The 22,214-nt window shown below is 39.3% G+C and overlaps 1 protein-coding gene across 1 annotated transcript in view; it reads right to left on the minus strand.

Annotated features, from left to right (window-relative positions):
* LOC18434973 (prolyl 4-hydroxylase 1) overlaps window positions 1-22,214 on the minus strand; it is a 73,371-nt gene that overhangs the window by 24,889 nt on the left and 26,268 nt on the right. The window contains exons 3-4 of the mRNA XM_011625387.3: window positions 6,009-6,165; window positions 3,124-3,171 (exon numbers count right to left, since the gene is read on the minus strand). Coding sequence (XP_011623689.3) covers window positions 3,124-3,171; window positions 6,009-6,165 — 205 coding nt within the window. The remainder of the gene's footprint in view (window positions 1-3,123; window positions 3,172-6,008; window positions 6,166-22,214) is intronic.

The following is a 22,214-nucleotide window of genomic DNA, read 5'->3' on the forward strand; positions in this document are numbered from 1 at the left end:
GAAATGGCTCTTCTTAGTTATTAGATTAATTACATGTTGGGCAAGCGTAATACTCTATTTAAAATATTTGAAGTTTAAACAGTTTCTTCAAACTTTTATTACAGTTAATTTTTTGCTAATAACTACATTACTACTTTAATCAATGGTTTAAAAAACGGATCGGTGACCCGGATCGGGCTCCCAAAAAACGGATCCGGATATGCGAATCGACGATCCGGATCGGGAATCCGGTGAATCGGTCAGAATAAAGCTTAAAAAAATCCGAAAAAATTATTAAAATTCATTATAAATATTGTTTTTTAGGAATTCAATAAGAAATGAGGGTACTCCATTAAGAATTTTCATGTTTTTGAATGAATATGCGAATATTGATATGTTCTTTCCCTGCATGAACCGCCATTCAGCATTTAATTTACATCACACAAAAGGATAAACATAAAATTCTCATGGAATAAGTATATCAACATACATGGACTACAATAAAGCATAAAATTAGTAACATATGATCTAAAAATAAAATGATAGACGACGTTATTGTTCTTCTTGGTCACGCTGGTGCCATTGATTGAATTCGTTTAACAATTCATTGATTCGATCTAAAAACGAATCATCGATATTAGCAGGCGTCTGACTATTCCCAAATCTCTGAGTGTTAGTGTTTTGTTGTGTTCCCAATCTAAAATCCCCGAAGATTGGCCATCCTTCAAGCTCACCTGCACTGTCGTGCTCATCCCTACACTGTTGCTGTTGGGACTCGATATGTGAATAATATGGCTGGGATAGGGTGGCCTCAGAATCATCATCTCTCTCATTTTCTCTTTGAATAATATGGATTAAAAAAAAAAAATAACAAATTTTCAAAAAAATCGATCATGGATTAAAAAAAAAAAATCTTAAATTTTCAAAAAATTCTATCATGGATTACCAAAAAAAATTCGATCATGGATTAAAAAAAAAAAATCACAAATTTTCAAAAAATTCAATCATGGATTACAAAAAATTTGATCATGGATTACATAAAATTCGATCATGGATTACATAAAATTCAATCATGGATTACAAAAAAAACAAACAAAAAATTCAATCGTGGATTACAAAAAAAGAAAAAAACAATTCGATCATGGATTACAAAAAATTCAATCATGGATTAGAAAAAACTCTATCATGGGTTACAAAAAAAACAAAAAACAAAAAATTCGATCATAGATTACAAAAAAAAAAACAAACATTTCGATCATGGATTACAAAAAAAAAACAAACATTTCGATCATGGATTACAAAACATTCGATCATGGATTACAAAAAATTCTATCATGGGTTACAAAAAAAAAAAAAAAACAAAAAATTCTATCATGGATTACAAGAAAAAAAAACAAACATTTCGATCATGGATTACAAAAAATTCGATCATGGATTACAAAAAATTCTATCATGGGTTACAAAAAAAAAAAAAATTCGATCATGGATTACAAAAAAAAACAATTCGATCATGGATTACAAAAAAATCGATCAAGTATTACAAAAAAATCTATCATGGATTACAAAAAAGAAAAAAAAAATTCCGTACGGGACTCGTCGATTCGCTGTACGGACTCGCCAATTCCGTACAGCGAATCGGCGAGTCACTGTACAGAATCGTCCGATTCTCTCTAGAACTGGACGATTCCCGTTTTTTTCGCCGATTCGATCCGTCCATGACGATTCCCGAGTCGAACCGGGCGAGTCCGGTTCGACTCGGCGTTTTTTTAAACACCGACTTTAATAAATACAATTGAAATATTTAGTTGTCCAAAAAATTACGACCAATAAAATTTCTTCCTGAAATACAGTCTTTGTCCTAGGTATGTTACAAGGTCCCAAGATAACATACAGAAAAAGCAAAAACAAATAAATTCCTACATACATCTAGAAACCGTCATTTTCCAATAGAGATCTCCAACCCTTTAAGAAAACTTCCTATAATGTTAAATTTTCAACTTCTGATAGAGATTTCTAATCATTATGAACAACCCTATAAAATCAAAAGGCACGATAACTTTTTGAGCAAGTGTTAATAAAAGACAAAACGACTTGTAATCGAAGAAAATTAAAAGGCAATTTAGATAAGAGAAAAATTTTAAAAAAATGAACTTATTTAGTCTTTTTTTGTCTCTTTTGCAAGTGTGAATTTATAATATTCTTGATAACAAATACAGGTGAAAGATGAGGAGTTCCAGTCAAATCAAATACTATTGAATATATTTCATATTTGAAGTAACTTAATATTAACTATTAGGGAGATTCTCTATTTTATTTTTTTTGAGAATGTTTAAAAAATGTTTTAATTAATGGCCCCCACAAGCAATAATTGGCCCCAACTGCACGCTGAGCATGTGCTCAAGCATGAGCATTAAAATGTTACTAATGAGAATGGAACTCAAGATCTCTTGTAAAGAGATCCATTTATGTAAGGGGGGACTAACTACCGTGCCAGTTTACTTTTACTATTAGAGAGATTCTCATAACTTATAACCTATAATATATTTATTTTTTTTAAAAAAAAAGGAGTTCTGGTCCGCGAAGGAGTGGTATTTCGTAATTTAGCTGTAAGAGTGTATCACTTGAAAGGCCAATGTTTTAGGAAATATTACCTATCTCCATGAGAATTAATATGATGAATACAACATTTTGAGTTTCTTAGGTACACCTCCACCTCATTAATGCATGTCTGAGAGAATTATAAGTTTGGAAGGATATTTGCTTTTGCAAAGGAAAATTAGGAGTCCAAATTCAACACACCGAGTTCTGCAATTATGTTGGAGAGAAAGCATGTCATGACAGAAACCGTATGAAGCATCTCATCGAGATTCCATAACAGAGCCAGAAAACCAAGAAAATTAGAGTTTTAAGGCTACTATAATCCCAATAATCTCTAAGCCAATCCCTCAAGTTTCCAACGCAATAATCAGAACTAAATTGAATCTTCTAGAATAGAGGTTAAATTTCTTAATCAGATATTATTGTCACTGACAAGTAATTATACAAATAATAAGGAAATATTAAAACAATGCATCTTTATCTACTTAAAAAATAGTAATATCCAGTAAGAGTTTAAATCGATTGAGGTGATCGAAGAAATTGTACCAGATGATTCTTCCAACCTTCGAAGGAAAGCTAATTGCAGCAAAGCACCTGTAAGTATCCACAATATAAGGCACTCATAGATAGGCAATCCTTTTGAAACTGTATGTGAAAAGCCATGCATTCAAAAGGAACATGCGATGCATCAATCTTCATTTTATAAATGCTAGCATAAAAGTAAATTATGATGTCATAATTACAAAAGACTACGAAGTTCTAATGAAATGATCTATTGCCAGGGCCCTTTTCCAACATCCCACCTAGCAGTTTTTGCATTTAAAGAAGACTTGAAAGCAACAAGCATTGAAGCAAGAGACTGAATGCGACCAGATAAAAATATCTAAAACAGAAGATCACATTCCCGGCATCCTTAGATTGATCTAGAATAGGTGTAGGCCACACTGCTCTTCATAGATCATCATCTGTTATTACAACTTACAACAATGATCGGCTTTTTGGTCAACAAAATATGCCAACTTGGCCAGATTGTGATGCAATCATAATACTGTGATACTAGTGTCCAAAAGGCCAAATTTATAGCTTAATCAATCATATAAAATTCTCCATGGATCATTGTTCTGTTACAGCAACAATTAACATATTAGCCCACATATACAAATGTAAAATTGGTTGAAAGTTGTTACTGGGGCAGCCACATTACCACAATATGATGCAATCATAATCCCTGTGAAAGTAGAGATATTACTGATACATATGGATTTTGGATCCAAAAGGATAAATTTATTACTCGAACCACGATAAAAAAACCAGCACTATGCCAGAATAAGCAACACATGAGTGGATTAACCTCAGTAAATTGAGTCTCACAGGGTGCATCAAAGCTTTTTAATTCCTAGTACATGTGGGCAGTTATAGGGTTATAAAAATATTTACTGCCATTCTAGTGCTTTTTCTTTTTTTCTTTTTTCTTTTCTTTTTTTTTTTTTTTTTTTTTGTTTTTGGGTAAACGGATGTGAGCTTCAAACATTGGATAGTCTGTTGAAAATGTCAACATTCAACACCATAACCAATGAAGCCAGTGCTCAGAATTCTGCCCCACAAGGTGAAATTTTGCTTATATTGTTTATTAGTTTCCTAAGAAATTATAGCAAATTTATGGCAACTCATGGAAGTAAATTGAAAAATTTTAGAATGTTATAAGCAAATTGAGGGAGACAAAATCCAGCATGATCTAGAAGTAGACCTCTTAGGTTTAGGTACATTTTCTACCCGAAAGACAAATTTCAGACAGAAAATTTTTATTTGAGGATAACTAAAGCCAACCCTTAGTGTCTCCCCAGGTCCTCTAGATGTCTGTGATTTGACAACGGAGAAGGCTTTCGCTCTCCTCATGGTGACTTGCACATTCCCGATGGGTCAACCCATTGGAAGTTGCTGCAGAATCCATGTAATCATTCAGCAACTGCAGGAAAATTTACAAAATTTTACCTTCATATTCGTGCAATTAGTTGTTTAGGAGACTTGGTTCTCTCAAAAAATTTAAACGGGGAAAAATTAGATCTGTAGAAAGGCTCATCTGCATTCCCCTCTAGGGTAACTTACTCTCCCTCTCCTATCACAGTTATGTATTCAAGTTAAATATGATAGCAGCGATGCCATACTTTGTGCAGGCACCAATTATCATTCGACAAGGTTAAATTTGTGCATCTCAACAATGTCAGTTGTCCTATATAAGTTAGTTAGATCTTAAATTAGACGAATCTCACATGTTGTTTTGTCCTTTTAGAACTCTATAGAAGAAGCTCTCATGGTATCATCCCCATCCAGGGAATCTAAAATGTTTCTAATAACCAAGTTTGGTACTTAAAAATCAATAAAAGTTAAGCATGCACAGGGATCAATTGCTAAGTTTGCTCAAAAAAGAACTGCAGAGAATTTTATAACGTTCCATCCGACTTAAAATTATAGTTTACATACAATAGGAAATGGCCAAGTCCACATGATTAGACTCTTGGTATAGATTAATCCTACAAATAGTCACAGTCCGACCCAATTCAACATGCCCTAGGATCTAACAATTCATGCTTGACCAAGGCCACACAAAAAGTAATCTTAAACCTAACCAATGAACTACGGTGGTTTTTCAGAAACACAAACGAACCTGTAGGAAAGTGTCAAGTGAGACTATCAAGTTTCGAGTAGTCATCTTGGGCTGATGCATATGCAGCATTGAAACGGAGTAGTCACCTTGGGCTGATGCATACGCAGCATTGAAAGGAGTTCACATTTTGACCAATGAATTCCATGAAGTGGCTATAACCCATAATGAAATTTGCACCCTATGGTTGTCAGCCATGTACGTAGAAGCAAATGCAATACGAAACAATTGGACTGACCCGGAGTTTTTAGGGCAAGTTTAGTTTTTTACTTCTTTTTTTTCTGTCACACTAGGAGCTAATTTCAGAGCACCTATTCTGTTTCTATAATTTTAGTTACATAAGTCACTACTTAGTACTCATCAAATAAAACAGAAGAATCAGTTGAAAATATTCATGAATTCCATATGCTTCATATCCAGAGGACATTAAACATCCCTTTTTTCAGTAAGAGGATGAAATAAAAGATCTCAAATGCTATTTTACCCCTTATAAATCAAGACTCGTAATTTTAACCGTCATTGTACATATAAAAGCTCTCTCCACTTCTTAGCAACCTCCAAAGACTTCTCAGAAATGGCACAAACAAATTCATCCCAATAAACCGATCGTGTCTGCCATCTCACGCAAAGAATTTCTTTCTTCAATTCCAAGAAAGAAAACCAATCACCAAATTTCTCGAATAAGCAAGCAAACCTACAAAGTATAGTTTGCCATGAATAAAAACATGAGGAATGAAGGGAAGATTCATTCACAGAGCCCTCAACTCACCTATTATCATGCCCACTGTAACAAAAGTGAGCAGCCCGAACACCATCTTCACTCCACCCATGGCAGCCACAAGAAGAGGAGGAGGATAAACAAATAACAATGGCCTTTTCAATTCTGATTCTCCTCCAAAAGCTTGAGACTTGAGTATGATACACACCTAGAGTTCAGCAGACATGAGACTAAATGAGAGAGACGAATGGAAAGCGCTTCATTTAGGGGGAAATTGTTTCATGCGGGCTGGACTGCATTTCTACATATGCGGTTCTGAAAAAGTGTAAACCATCCATCTTAAATATGGATGGACTGCATTTCTACATATGCGGTCCTGAAAAAGTGTAAACCATCCATCTTAAATATGGATGCAAGCAGGTGATCCATAAAAAAAAAAATTTACTTTTAGTTTTTAAAAATTATTTATTTTTTTGATTATATATTTTTAAAAATTAAGTGCATCTCAAAAATATATGTATTAAGAGGCTTTGCATTTCTATATATGCGGCCTTGGCTGCATAAAAACCGGTACCATTTAATGAGAGGGAGCGAATTGAATAAAAAAGGCGCTATATTTAGGGGCGCATGAGAGAGAATTGAATGAAAGGCCGCTATATTTAAGGGCGCATGGGTGGGTTCACTGCGGCCGCAACGCCCCTGGTTTTGCGATGCCGGTATTTGCCGTGAGTTGAAAATAGAGGGGAGTTACGCTTGTCCGTTACCCTCCACAAACGCAAACACTATAAAATTCTATATGATACACAAGGTACATATGGTTTAGGTATACCCGGTGGTTTAGAAAACGGATCGGTGATCAGGGCACTTCAAAATCTATCCTGATCGGTGAATCGGCAATCCGAATTGAAAATCGATTGGATTAAGTTTTAAAAAAAAATCTAAAAAAATTATTAAAATTCATTATAAATGTTGTTTTTGAAGAATCCAACAAGAAAGCAGAATACTATATTATTAATTTTCATTTTTTTCATCAATATGTGAATATTTAGTTTTTTTCTCTTACCTATTTTAACAAAAATACTTGTATTTTTGAAAAAAATAAGAAATGAGTTTTTTTGACAAAAATATGAACTTATTTTAACAAAAATAACAAATGAGTTTTTTTGACAAAAATACTTGTTGTATTTTTTTTTATAAGAAATTTTTATTTTTTATTTTTTTGACAAAAACCTTTAATTTTTTTTGACAAGAAAAATAATTGATAAGAACTTTTCATTTTTTTTATATGAAACTTTTTATTTTGTATATAAGAAAAAAAATTGAAAAAAGTGAAATTGATAAAAGCCTTTTATTTTTTATTTTTTAGAAAAAGACTTTAATTTTTTTTATAAGAAAAAAATTTGAAAAAAATTTTCATTTTTTTATACAAAACTTTTTATTTTATTGATAAGAAAAAAATAAAACAAAAAGTGAAATTGATAAAAACCTTTTATTTTTTGGATAAGAAAATAATTTGACAAAAAAAAAAGAGAACAAAAAAACCAACTCAAGAATCAAACCCGCATCCATCTCACATTGAGGACGCGCAACAACCAATAGGGCACTTGCAACTTAGTGTTTGCAAAATAGTTAACAAAAATATATAGTGTATGAACATTTTAAGGTATTACCTATTCACATAGTCCCACATAGAAGAGAGAGAAGAAAATTTATATAGATAAATAGTTCTTTGTACTCATTCTTCACAACGTGTGTGAAGCAATGAAATTACACAAAGCGTGTGAAAGGGGTCCTTTTGCCTCTTTGAATTTTACAAAAATGCCCTTGACTGCGGGTCATCACACATGCGTGAAGAACTTAGGGTCACGCATGTGAACTTAGGGCCGCATGAAGCCTGCAAGGGGGGGTGTCCTTTTGCCTCGAAACGGGTCATGACGAACCGATGTCATGACGCGAAGAACCAGGCGAGTTATTGTGCGAACCCGGGCGATTTACTGTGCAGAATTGCCAATTCCTTTATAGAATTAGGCGATTCCCAAAAGAACCAAAATTCTTTGAATTTTACGAAAATGCCCTTGACTGCGGGTCATCACAGGTGCGTGAAGAACTTTGGGTCATCACACGAGCGTGAAGAAAGAACCGAAATTTCCTGAATTTTATGAAAATGCCCTTGACTACGGGGGTCATCACACGTGCGTGAAGAACTTAGGGTCATCACACGTGCGTGAAGAACTTAGGGCCGCACAAAGCGTGCGGGGGGTCCTTTTACCTCGAAATTCCCTGAATTTTAGGAAAATGCCCTTGACTGCGGGTCGTGACGAACCGACATCATGACTCAAAGAGAGACTGTGGGTCCTGACGTCATGAATCGAAGAACCAAGTGAGCCGACGTCATGACTCGAAGGACTGGGCGAGTTATTGTGCGAACCCGAGCGATGTACTGTGCAGAATTGCCGGTCCTTTCTAAAACCAGGCGATTCCCAAACGAACCGACATAGGATGACCGATTCCCGATTCGAATCGGTCGATTCCATGCCGACTCGGCAATTTTTAAGACGCTAGGTATACCTATATGCTTCGATCTTCATTGGCTAGATTCGGGGCTATATTCACCGTTTGTTAATGAGGTGAACGGTCGATGGCAGTCTACTTACACCATGCACGCTATAATTCACCGTTTGTTAATGAGGTGAACGGTCGACGGCAGTCTACTACACCATGCACGCTATATGCCATAGATGCTCTCCCCTATGATGAAAAAGAAGACGATGAATCTTGGGCGTGTACAACGCTTACTTCGTATCTGGACGAGTTGAGTTCGACCTTCTTTCGACCTGGAGCAACAAAGGAATCTTTTTTTTTTTTTTTTTTATGGGTGTACTTTGACAATTCAATCTATGTTAAAAGATCAAAGATCTCAATAATATATTACAAGATATATTATTTTCAAGGCTTAAAATCAATTTTCATATACATATATATCGAGGTTGAGATTATCTATTGGACGGTTTTTGTAGTGTCCGATCAATCTGTTTTGGTGGGTTTTTTAGGTGACCCTTACTTCTGGAGTATAAGGTTGACACTATATATAAATTTTTTTTTTTTGTTTTATATATCAGGAGGTTTGTATTAGGTACCCATCTCATGTTGTACAAATAGGGGGGAGCACCTTTAAATTTTGCCAAAAGATGTAGCTCCTGTGTTGAGAACTTTAAAATGGCTTGAAAATCAATATTTTAATTATGAAATTTGAAATTTAAAAACTGATGCACGTTGAGCATATCTATAAACACTTAAGAATCTTGAAAATAGATGGTCCAGATAACTGTTTACAATATGAACTATTTTTAGGAATCTAGTTTTTTATGTTGTTTATACCATACATCTAAAGGTCGAGATGAACATCAATTGCAAAGTTTTTCAACTTTGGAATACTCTTTTCTACTAAAATTTTGAGGTGCAACATATTTCTATGTAACATATTTCTATGACATAAGGTTGTAGCCTTATATAAACCTTTTCCTTTATAAATAAATACAAAGGATCATGGGAACTGCAAAATTTCTTAAGATCACCATCTGATGAAATGATGGACAGTGACGAAAGCGGGTGAGATCCATAAGAAGTCCATAACATAATTTGCATCCCCCCATCACTTTAATAGATGCTGAAGACCTCAAGCACAATATAGTTTCCCTATGGTCCTTAGTATGTGATTAAATTAAATCTGATTTTTAGTCTTTGATGGGCTGCAGATACTGGGTTGGGAATATATTGACTGATATAAACACAAAGTGAAAGAAAGAGGGAAAGACTAACATCTTGAAAATTGATTGATTCAAACACAAACCACAGGAAAAAGAGAAACCAAGCATCCATTGAAATGAACTCATCCAGCTTTATCTATATGGTCAAAGCATGAGCCATGAATCAAGTGCATTCAAAACTTTGAACAAAGACCCATGTTTATGGTCTAATTTATCTTAGTCTAAGTCTTAGACTACAGGAAAACCCCAATTCTAAAATAACATAAATAAAATCGCATATGAAATGCAATTTTACCCCTAAGATTCTTACCCTGACATTAAAAACTTTAAATGTCCATTTTTTTCCTTAAGTGGCTTTTTTTAGCAAAGTTAATAAGGAAAATTGGTGAAGCGAGCTTAAGTATCACAAAGTCCTATGATACATTTGAAATGAGTAGTCATAATAACGATTATGAGTTACAATCAAAAGTTATGGGCACTTGAAGGTAGAGTGTTAAAATCAGTACTGACCTGTGGTATGGTCCTAATCTGCCCTAATTTGTTGGTTTCATTGTCCTTACATCCTTTATATCTTGTAATTTGATATTTGTGATGACTATTAACCATATTCATTAAAAAAACATGTCATAGTTTGAAGCTTTTTCTTTTCTTTTGTGTGTGTGCGCGTGCTTTTTTTTTTGGTAAATCAATTCGTGGCTCATATTTTTCATTTTTGATGCTAATTTGAGTGTGACTATTATCTATGAGCTTGTAGTTCTTGACCTATTGTTGATTTTAGTCTAACCTAATTTTAGGGAATTTTATATATTTTTAGGTTATCTAGTTAAGATAAGGATGTTGAGATGGATGAACGGCAAAACAATAAAGGATAAAATTCGGAATGAATACATATGAGGGAACTTAGGAGTGGCTTTAATAGACAATAAGATGAGGGAAAGTACTCCATAATGGGCTGGCCATGTGTAGCATTTACTTAATACAACATTGGTTAGAAAGTGTGTTATTTGGTTCAAGTAAAAGGCCCTAAAAGAGCAAGGGGAAACTAACTTTAAGAGGTTATGAATTTTCAAAAAAATAGAACATGTAGCTTCCATCCCCCAAATGGAACTTTGATTATTTTGTTTTTCTAAGAAGTCCCCCTTTGGCCTTTTTTTTCACTTCCCATATTTTTTCTTTCTTTAACTATTTAACCATATCCTTTCCCTCTCGAAGTTCTCTTTGTGACCGTGTCTTTCGTATCTCAAACTCATCTCTCTCTGTCACACACAAACTCAAACTGTGTCATTTCTCTTGTTAACTCATTTTTTTCTTCAAATGTGCCATCTCTCTCTCTATTGCCTTTTTTCTCTCTATCTCTGCCTTTCTCTCTATCTCTGCCTACTATACCTTTTTAAATCTATGCCTAACCCTGCTTTTTCTCCCTGACCATGCCAATTTTCTCCCTAAATCCTTTCTCTAACTATGCATCTTCTCTCTCTAACTCCATTTTTTCTCCAATCATGCCCTTCTCTAAATCATCTCTCTAGTGTCATTTCTCTCCATAACTGTCTTTTTTTCTATGTTATCTCTCCAATCTTGCTCTTTCTCTCTAACATCATTATCTCTTTAAATGTGTCCTTTTTCTATCTAACTTTTTTTTATCTAACTGTCCTTTTCTCTACTATATAAAACTTATATTTTTTTCATATTCAACCGTCCATTCTGAATGGACGGCTGAGATGACCCAATCACAATGTCATATCTCTACACTATTTTATTTTAATTTTTTAAAAAATATATTGATACTAGATTTTGGGTGTCCACTTCTCTGTTAAATTCACACATGTAATATAGAAAAATATTCTCAATAAAATAAAATGACAGAAATACGCCCAAAATATTTAATGGGTATTTTGGTCATTATATATTATAAAAAAATTGTTTTTAATATTTTTTTGAGGTGCACCTTATTGAAATGACATCATGTACCAAATTTCATATTCATATAATTTATAGAAAAAAACTAAAAATAAAATACTATGAGGTATCAGATTTATAGACAAAACAGTCATTGGCTCACTTGATCTAAATTGGACAGTTGGATGAGGGGAAGCATATATCTTCTATACAGTAGGGGAAGTATAGAAACATTTCCCTTCCCTATAAATATATGTTGTCTCTCTAATTCTTATTCCCTCTTTAAGTATCAGTGGTCACAAAGGCTTTGAATGAGCTCAATTAGGGCAATAAAGACTCACATTAAAAATAAGGAGAAAACACCAAAAAAATCAGAAAATGTGAGACCAATATATTGTTTAAAAAGATAGGACTCTATGATGAGTTATAGAGATAAACATCTAGAGGCAGAGTACCGTTGGGCTTTAATCAAGAGAAAAGTTGAAAAAAATAAGAATAAACAAATAAATATATAAACATATAGAGAGAGAGAAAGAGAGAGAGAGTGAGAGATGCACACCCGAAGTTCAATGCACTGGTCTACCTATCTTTATTCTCAATGGCGATGGTAAAGAGAGGGGGATAAAAAAGAGTACAACGTGGGGAAAAGGGTGGGTGAAAGTGATTTTGTATTTTTTTTTATATATATTTTTATTTTTATTTTTTTACTAGGTCTTTATTCACACACACACCAACTTATGTAGGTACGTTTCCAAAATTTTCTCTTCAATGGTGAGGGTTGCAATTGGCGGTATCCTCGTTTGAGGATAATGGAAGTTCCAAGGATGTTAATTAATGTAGTTGTTCCAGTTAACAAATACAGAATTGTTGTAAAAAGTTGGAAAAGTTGCTTCCAAACCAACAAGTCCCAATTATCAAACGCGTCATTAGAATTAAAAAACATAAGTTAACTAATGGGAAATTTGAAAAAAAGATTAATGCGATCTTGCTAGGAAATTTTTATTTTTATTTTTCTTCTTTTCACCTATTTTCTTTTCTTTTGGCAAAGATCACTTACAAGTAATTTTATTACAATAATTCTTGCTTCAAAGAAAATAAAACTAACAAATCCAAGATCTTAAAAATCTTAATGCCATTAAACCAATTTCTTTAAACAAATAAAATATCCACAATTCTTATGCTTGGGAATATAAAAATTATATAATTAAATATGACAAAAAAAAAAAAAGAGTGCTGGAGATTATCTCAACCGGGCTTATTACACCCCAAACCGAATCACCACCATTCGATGGCACGGGATCAATGATCAACCTTCAATCTCAACCGGGAAAGTAAGTTTAGGCCAAGCCACACCAATAGAACATGAACCCCTTTGATCACAAACTCAAACCCTTCCTTTAGAATCCTAGTTTGAGATAGATGGATTCTCTTTTTGCTAAACCCTAAAACCCTTAGTCATAAATCTATAGTTGAGAGACAGGAGAGAGAAGAACTCCATAACCTAAACCCTTACGTTTTTTCACAATGTGGAAGAGAGAAATCAAATATGAGAGAGTGGGGCCTGCTCGCTTTGGCTTCCATGAGAGAGAAACTTTTCTTAAGAGAGAGAGAGAGAAATTCTAAGTGGGGCGTGCCCTTTTGTGGGATATGAGAGAGAAATATGGAATTAGGTACAAGAGATAAGGTGTAGATATTTTTGGATAGAGACAATCCCTTTTTATAGGATTTGAACAAGATCAGGGTTTCTTAGGGTTTTCCTTGGCTTGCCTCTTCTTGTGAGATTGAATATGAACCATTGATCTTGGGTGACTTGTTGGGTGAGAGATTTGAGCCATCCATTCCATAGATGGGCCATCAACATTATGGAAGGTGCATGAACCATTATCCCCCTTTTCTAAACCATTTTCTCATCAATAGGAATTAAATAAATTAAATCTAATCAAAATATTGTGCATGCCATAAAATAGCACAAGTCTACTCAATCTTTTCACAAAATATTTCAAAGATATACCAAGTTAATATTTAGTCAATATCTTCAAACCATATGGCCACATATCATATCACCAAAAAATAGGAAATAGAATAAGGGTGGAACATGCCACCCAAGGGAGGCACTCATAGGCCCCACCTTATAGAAATATGGTGGGCCCATGTGCACAATAGGCCTCCATGATATTTTTATATTTTTAAAATTAATAAAAAAATTAGAATATTATTTGGATATTTAAACCATTGTAAAATCAATATCTTTAATTTTATAAATCAAAAAATTATAAATAAATTATCCAATGGCTCATAAAAATTCAAATAATAATTCTAGAATAATTTCTATCATAAAACAAATACAATTAAATTTATTTGATAGGAAAAGGATCCACATGGTTTAGGAATTAAATCAACAATAATGGGGCACTCCACCTTCAACTGTGGACTACATACCATACTTGCTTTATCATACCGACTCAGTGTTTCCCATGACACACAATTTAAGTAGAGACTCATTAGCAGGTCACCAAAGTCTAGCCAATGAGTCAAGGGGTTGCAATCCCAGTCTGTAGATTATAGGTCCTCCCCTAGAGACGAGTCAATGTCACTTAACCTGATGCAACCACAGTTTTGTAGCGCATATGTGGCACGGCCCGTGATGACACCCGAGCGTGAAGAAAAGCTAAAGAGAAGTTGCTGATCCGTGAAGAAAGTGCAGGAAATTCAGTAGCGTCGTGCCTCCCTCGAACAGTCAAATCACACCGCTCGCGAGCCCGATCGACACGAGACCAATTCCATCCCGTGCATAAGGTCTCGGGCTATCTTTGACTCAAACATCGTACACGATGAACAGTTGGATTTCACACACGAAGCCGATGAAGTGACTGCAAATTCCGTCGCCAGAATTTCAGATTCCTGCCAAACTTCCAAAGTTGCAAAATCTTCTTTTGGGCACATAATCGAACTGTGTTTGTTGCCCCGCGGTTGTAACGGCATGCTCAGTGTGATCCAGCGAAGAAATCACCAAAAAACTTCAAGGAACGAGCACACTATTGATCCGAAGTTTCAAGATCCATTCAAATTTCAAATCACATGATTATGCACCTAAATCATGATCCATGACTCGAAGTTGTTATCAAATTAATCTCCATTTTGAGCCCTACAAGAAAACAATCATCTTTCGATCAACCGGGCATCTGAATGACCCCGGATCATCCATGAAAAATCATGCACGTTCTAAGGCAACACAAGGACTGTTCTGGAATTCCACAACTTGTTAGGAAGGGGCAAATTTGTCATTTTGCACCCTATTTTCTAATTTCTTTTAATTTAATTTAATCTTAATTTCCAGCAATTAGGGTTACTTTTGATCATCCACCTATGTTTGGGGCAAATTCTATATATACCATACCATCATGGTACGCAAAGGGCCAGATGGAGCTCTTCACAAAAGAGAGAGTTTTTACTTAATAGAGTTTCTCTTTGTTCTCATTGTTGGGTCTGAGAGAGAGAGAGAGAGAGTAAGGAGAGAGAAACTATTGAACAGTACCACTAGGCTCAAGATAAATCTTCTCTCTTTTTTTTCTTTTCTTCTTCTCTCTCTTCCTCTTATTCTTCTTTCTCTTCTCTGTTTGAGCTTCTCTCAGAGGCCATGCACAGCAGTGGCAGTGCCGTGCATGCCTCTCCTGTAGTCTCATAGATTGTGCATGGAGATGGTAGCGCCATGCACGAGCCTCCTTCTCCTTCTGTTCGTTCATCTCTGTCCCTTAGTGAGGTTTGTTGTCGACGCTACTCATCGTCATTCGCAGACGTATCCTCGATGCCTCAATGAAGAGCGCAGACGGCGAAACTCATTATCGCCCTCATGGGTCTCCCCTTGTTGCGTGCCTATCGCAGATGGTGATGCCTATCACAAAAGGCGATGCCTATCGCCTCCCGCGAGAGGTCTCGGCAATACCTATCACTGTCCGCAGCTTCCTTTGCGTGCATGGTGCCTATCGCCGTACGCCAGTCTCCCACGCGTGCTTGACACCTATCACCATTCGTAAGCTTCCCTTGTGTGCGCAGTGCCTATCGCTGTCCACGAGCCTTCGTCACGTGTTCGGTTCTCATCGTCGTCCCTCTTGTGTTCCACGCCTATCGCTGTGCGCCTCATGAGAGTTATCGTTGTGCACTTCGCAAATGGTTATCGTCGCGTGCCTCACGAGAAGCTATCGCCGCCCATGCAGAGGCGTGATGTCTTCTTGTGTTGCCAATGGTGATGCCTAGCGCCGTCTGTAGTTCCCTGTTCCCACTCAAGCAGTGAGTAGTAGTGTTTAGCGTCATCGAAGGGTCGTGACACTACTACTTCACAGTCGTGGGTGGCGACGCCTAGCGCCGACGGGACCCTATCCCTTCACCATCTGGTGCCTTCTCTCCTCTTCTCACCTGATAGAGGTTTGATCTAGCCTAGTACCGCTATATCGGCCTCGGTTTCGAGTAGTATTGCTGTCGTGCTGGTCCTGAGTAGCATGCATGTCTTGTTACCACTCTGAGTCAGTCATTGTTGGGCTATCGAGCTAGGCTCGTCCCTTCACCAAGTTTTCTTCTTTTTTCGACCTTGGTTCGAACCTTCCACTTTATCACTCTAAGCCCTCACATTCCTAGCCATACGAATGTGTATTGCCCTAAGACATGGGTAGACCCTTCGACCCACTTGTCTTGCAAATTAACCATAATAGTGTTGTGCAAAAAAACAAGAAGATTGCAGGTCAAGGGAGACAATTCCGAACCAGCTAAAACAGCTGGGGGGCTTTCCGTCGTGATTTAAGAGGGCCTCCACACGAGTCAGCCCGAGTAAGTCCCGGACCTCACATCCAAATTTCCTCTCTCACTAGTTGGATACATGCCCTTATTCTTAAACAAGGTTCTTGAGAGAACAATCTCAAGTCCTAGGTTTTTTTAACCTGAGACATTGTCACCCGATCACCTAGATCGGGGGAGGTGAGATCGAGGCACTTAACCAGCTTGACGACTCCACTGGGGACTTGCTCCCCCTTAGCCGGTTCACTCTTGTTTGACCAGTATCCTCTTTTACTTTCTGTGTTAATTTCTATGGCATCTAGGTTGTTCAACCCGTTTATCCTAGTCGAGGACTTCCTTATCCCCACACTCATGACGCTTCTAAGGAAGCGAACTACTCAAGCTTCCTTCCTTTCTCTATTGCTGAGTCGCGACTCACAGTCCGGCTCCTAGGTTCTTTCCTGGGTTAATGCAAGAGGGGACTTAAAAGTCCCTGACTCCTTGAGTCCTCACCCTGGTAGATCCTCCACCAAGGCCCCTTGCATTGGTAACACATCTGCTGTCGCACACCGCGCACACCCAAGGGCTCGTGGTACATCCACCTAAGCCACACCTTGGGGTAACCTTCACGTCGCCTTGAGCTCGCATTCAGGGCTAGGCCTTTTCGACCCGAACCCTGCATGCGCCATGCATTTGCTTTCCACAACTCGGGGCAGCGCTAGCTCTACGTCACCTCGAGCACTTGAGGGTCGATCGCTCCATCCTCCCTCACAGCACACACAGCTCCACCCTGTGAGAGATGGGCTCCTGCCCAATCCAAAAGAGATGGTCAGTGTCATGATAATAGAAGATCCGAATGGCGCTCACGAAGAGCAGATGAACAAGTTTGAGGTAATGATGCAAACTCCCCCACCGGTCTCTCAAGACAGCTCTACCTCTCGAGGAATTTCCCAGACTGATATAAATGTCATGGTCGCCCGCAGTCTCAAGAACAAGGTCCCAGGCATGCAAGAGGAGCCCCTCTACTAAAAGTCGTACCCTTCGTACATTGACCAGGTGTCGTTTCTCCAAAACTACCAAAAAGGGAAACTCCCCCTGTTTAATGATGCTACGTCCCCTCACCAGCATACCGCCCACTTCCAAGCAGCGTGTCGGGAGATGGTGACTAATGGACGACTCCTCCTCCATCAGTTTGTGGAGACTCTCGAAGGGCCAGCCTTCCAGTGGTATGCTCGCCTACCTCCAAACTCGGTGCACACGTGGCAAGAAATGGAGTAGTTGTTCTACCAACGCGTCTACGAAGTCCAAAGGAATGTGGAAACCATCGAGCTCCTCATGCTGATGCAAGACCCTGGTGAGCCAATTGACAAGTTCATCACCCGATGCAGAGAGTTGGCAACCTTTCTTACCGCTCTCATGACTAAGAAAGAAGCGGTCCAGACCTGCATACGGAATATGCTTCCCGAGATCGCCCTGCATGTCGAGGCATCCAATCCACCCTCCATGTCAGAGCTCACCTCTAAGGCAGTTTATATTGAGGGATTGTTCAAACACCATGGCAGCTCTCGACAGCAACCCTCCAGCTCAAATTCTCGCTCCAACAATCGGGGCAACCAAAAGGCAGTGATCAGCACGATCATCACTGTGACTGACACTAAGAGCACGACTCTTCAGACCTTGGACCTCTCCAAAGCACAGACGCCTTAGTCCTGGGGCAAGCAGCAGTCCCATAATGAGGTCCCCCCTCCTAGAAATTCTAAGCAAAATGACTTCCGGATCCAGCACCAGAACAAAGTTTAACCCTTCGACAAGGAGTGGACTCCTGCACTACTTCGACTGCTGTTAGAACAAAACATGATCCAGCTGCCGGAGGTCAACACCGACGTGCTGGTTAGTCAGGAGACAAATGAGAGGTACTACGCCTATCACTAGAGAGTAGGCCACCCTACTCATGACTGTTATAAGCTCAATGACACTATCGAAGCCCTTATTAACAAGGGTCAGAAAAAGCTCGAAGAGTTAAAGAAGGTGTTTGGGGCAACTGAGGCTTCTCGTATAGTGACAATCCAAGAAGGTGACGACACACCCGCTATCCTCCGTGCATTTTTCTCCATAATGCTCGAAGAAGGACTCGTCACACCCAAGCCGACAAGGCAACCTAAGTTCCTGTCTCTAGGAACCGAGAACCTCTGGTGCACGTACCACCAGATACGAGGCCATGACGTCAGCGAATGCACTGGCTTCCACGAGCTCTTGGCAGAGAAGATGCAGCAATGCCAGGAATTTTAGGGTAACTCAGAATGACACCCTCAAGTCCCTCTCCCACCGGTCTCCCGAATCAAGCCCATTAAAATACTAAGCAAGACCCTCTGCAGGCCCTCTTCAAAGTGATGCTCCAGCAGGGTCTTGTCCCTCCTAAGCCTGCCAGGCAACGGAGGTGTCTTTCCCAGGGCATGAAAAAACTTTGGTGCCCATATCACCAAGTATTGGGCCATGAACTCAAAGAGTGCTCTGGGTTCGAAGCTATAGTTGCGGAGAAAGTCCAACAAGGCCACATCGTTTGGGTAGTCCTCTCAGAACGCTTTTAGGACATCGCTCCCATTCAAGAGGAAGATAGATTACAAGCCCCTCATGAGCATACAAAGGACCCTTCAGAACCCTCAACCTCTCAACCCTGGGAAGTTTACCATGGATGAAGAAAGCTCAAGTCCTTGAAGCGTGAGGCAGTCCACCAAGGTAGGGCTACTCACCGACCCGATAGGATGGTCCAAACACCTCCTCAGGGATCCAGAAGGAGACGACGAGCGCCTAGGTCAGCTTGACGAAGAAATCGTATTTCTTAGCCACCAGTTGAGGAAGAATTTCTTAGGCCTCTGCCCCCTCTTCTGACATTGCAAGACTTCATCCCAGGCGCAGCTCGCCTTGTCCTTTCGTCCAATCAAGCGGACATCTCTGAGTCACCAGCAGCTCAGGATTCCTCCAATATGGGTGACGATGCTAACATCACCCCACATCGGTCAAAGTCGAGGCAAGACCTTAAATACCCCCTGTAAACGTCCAATTCCGGTGACGACGTAAAAAGCTGCCTGAAACGTTCTAACTGTTCTTCTCCTCCCTCCTTTGCTATTTGTTCCATAGGTGCAGCTCGATAATGCCCAAACTTCAACTCTCTAATTAGAGATCTTGGAGGTACCAGCTTCAGCGAGTCGCAGTAAAAGTGCTTAAGAGAAATGCTGGCCCAGCCGGCTGGATTCTCGACAGTTGCTGGCGCCCCGAGCAAAAACTGAGTCATCTTCAGGCTCTAGCTCCCACGAGGCCTGCCACATGATCCAAGTGCATGAAGCACCTAGGTCGGGGCCAGCACCAAGTGATCTTAGTCATGAGATCATCGACTCAAACCCTTCCATAGCCTGGACCAGCCAGAGACCGGTCCTCTCCCACATTGTGCCCCTTCTAGAAGCTGAGATGTAGAGATCATGGGATTCTGCATTCGAGGTCAATGAGAATCCTTGTGAGTCACCTGACAAGGAACTTCAAGAAGCTCCAAAAGAGTGGGAAGAAGGCAGTCCGGCCACGGCTGATGAGCTTGAAGAGATCAATCTGGGGGATGAGGCTGACCTGAGGCTAACTTTCATCTCAACAAAAATGTCCCCAGAGGAGAAAGAAAGTTATATTTCCGTCATCCGAGCAAATTGAGACGTCTTCGCCTGGCATTATCATGGGACGCCTGGTCTAAACCCCCAAATTGTTGTCCATCACCTCGGTATTGATCTAACCATCAAACCCATGAAGTAGAAATCAAGAAGGTTTAGACCCGACCTCGAGATGCAGATTGACGCTGAGGTGAACAAGCTCAAGCAAGCTGGATTCATACGTGAAGTCAAATACCCAAAATGGCTGGCAAAAGTTGTCCTAGTCAAGAAGAAGAATGGCCAAATCAGGGTCTGTATTGATTTCCACGACTTGAACACCGCCTACCCCGAAGGACGACTTCCCCCTGCCGTTCACCGAGATGTTTATTAAATCCACGGCTCTTTGCCAAATCTTCTCCTTTATGGATGGGTATTCTGGTTATAATCAAATTAGGATGGTGCCTCAAGATGAGGAGGCCACCGCATTCTTGACCCCAAAAGGTATCTTTTGCTACACTGTGATGCCTTTCGGGTTAAAGAACGTCGGTGCCACATATCAGCGAGCCATGACAATCATCTTCAAGGACATGATCCACAGGGAGGTCGAGTGCTATGTGGACGACCTGGTGGTAAAATATGAAACAAAAGAAGCTCACATATAAGACCTTAAAAAGGTATTTGAACTACTGTAGCATCACCAACTCAAGATGAACCCCTTGAAATGCGCCTTTGGTGTACGCTCAAGAAAGTTCTTGGGGTTTGTTGTGAGGTACCGAGGAATGGAGATCGAGCCGATCAAGATCAAGGCAATTCAGCACATGCCACCACCTACAACCCTATATGAACTGTGGTCTCTCTAAGGACAGCTAGCCTACATTCGAAGGTTCATCTCAAACCTTTCAGGACGATGCATACCCTTTTCACACCTCTTGAAGAAGGGTACCCCTTTCATATGGGATGAAGCATGCCAAGCTACTCTCAATGACATCAAGCAGTACTTGTTGAATCCACTAGCACTCTCTATGCCAGTGTTAGGAAGGCCTCTCATCCTGTTCGTGACCGCCCTAGATAAGTCACTCGGGGCACTCCTAGCACAGAACAATGATAGAGGGAAAGATACATCACTCTATTATCTCAGCCGCAGAATGCAAGGAGCCAAGAAGAATTACCCTCTCAGCAAAAAGATGTGCTTAGCCTTGATCTTTGCGGTACAGAAGCTCTGCCATTACTTGCTCGGCCACAAGGTCAAGTTAATCTCCAAGGCAGACTCGGTCAAGTTCCTTATGACCCAGCAATGCTTGTCAGGACATTTGGCCAAGTGGGCATTATTGTTGATGGAGTTCGACATCATGTATGTACCACAGAAGGCAATCAAAGTTCAAGCCCTAGCAAACTTCCTCGTGGCTCACCCAGTCCCATAAGAATCTCCCCTGTCAAGCGATCTCCCGGGTGAAGAAGTTTTCTGTATGGCGCTAACTCGGCCATGGGAGATGTACTTCGATGAAGCATTCCAGTCTGATAGAGGGGGCACCGGAGTCGTGTTCTTGACTCCCGACGATGGAATGATTCCTTTATCCTTCTCATTAGCAGAGGCATTTTCTCATAATGAAGCTGAATATCCAGCCCTCATAATCGGGTTGGAGATCGCCCAAGAGCTAGATCTGGGGCGACTGAACATCTTCGGCGACTCTGAGCTAGTCATCCGACAGCTTAATGTAAGGAAGGATACCCTTAAGTCTTATCATGACACAGCCAATCTTATATGGCCCGTTTGATTTTCTCCCTGAGTCATATCCCTAGAAGGCTAAACTCGCAGGTGGATGAGTTCTCAAAGCTCGACGCCACCATTCAAATGTCTTCATCAAGGCCTACGCTAGTCTGGGTAACCGAATGGAGACACACCGACTTGAGAACCGAAGTTGATGCAGATGAAGAGAGGGACGTCTTCCCTGAATGCCCGCCTTACGGAGCACTCCTTGCGGCCAAAGATGCCATTAAAGCAGAATAGGAAATATCCCGAGGCAAAGAATCCAAGGCCGAGAAGCAAGAGCTTGAATGCTTCAACCCGATGTGCACGGAGGTTGATCACGGAGAAGACTGGAGGGAGCCTATCATGGACTTCATAAAGTATGGAAGGCTACCTCAGGATTGGGCGGAACGCAACGTCATACGACAAATGTCCACCAAGCACACCC

The sequence above is a fragment of the Amborella trichopoda genome, chromosome 6 (genome assembly GCF_054954075.1).
Source record: "Amborella trichopoda isolate Santa Cruz 75 chromosome 6, AtrichopodaSantaCruz75HAP2 v2.0, whole genome shotgun sequence".
In the NCBI taxonomy this organism is placed as follows: domain Eukaryota; kingdom Viridiplantae; phylum Streptophyta; class Magnoliopsida; order Amborellales; family Amborellaceae; genus Amborella; species Amborella trichopoda.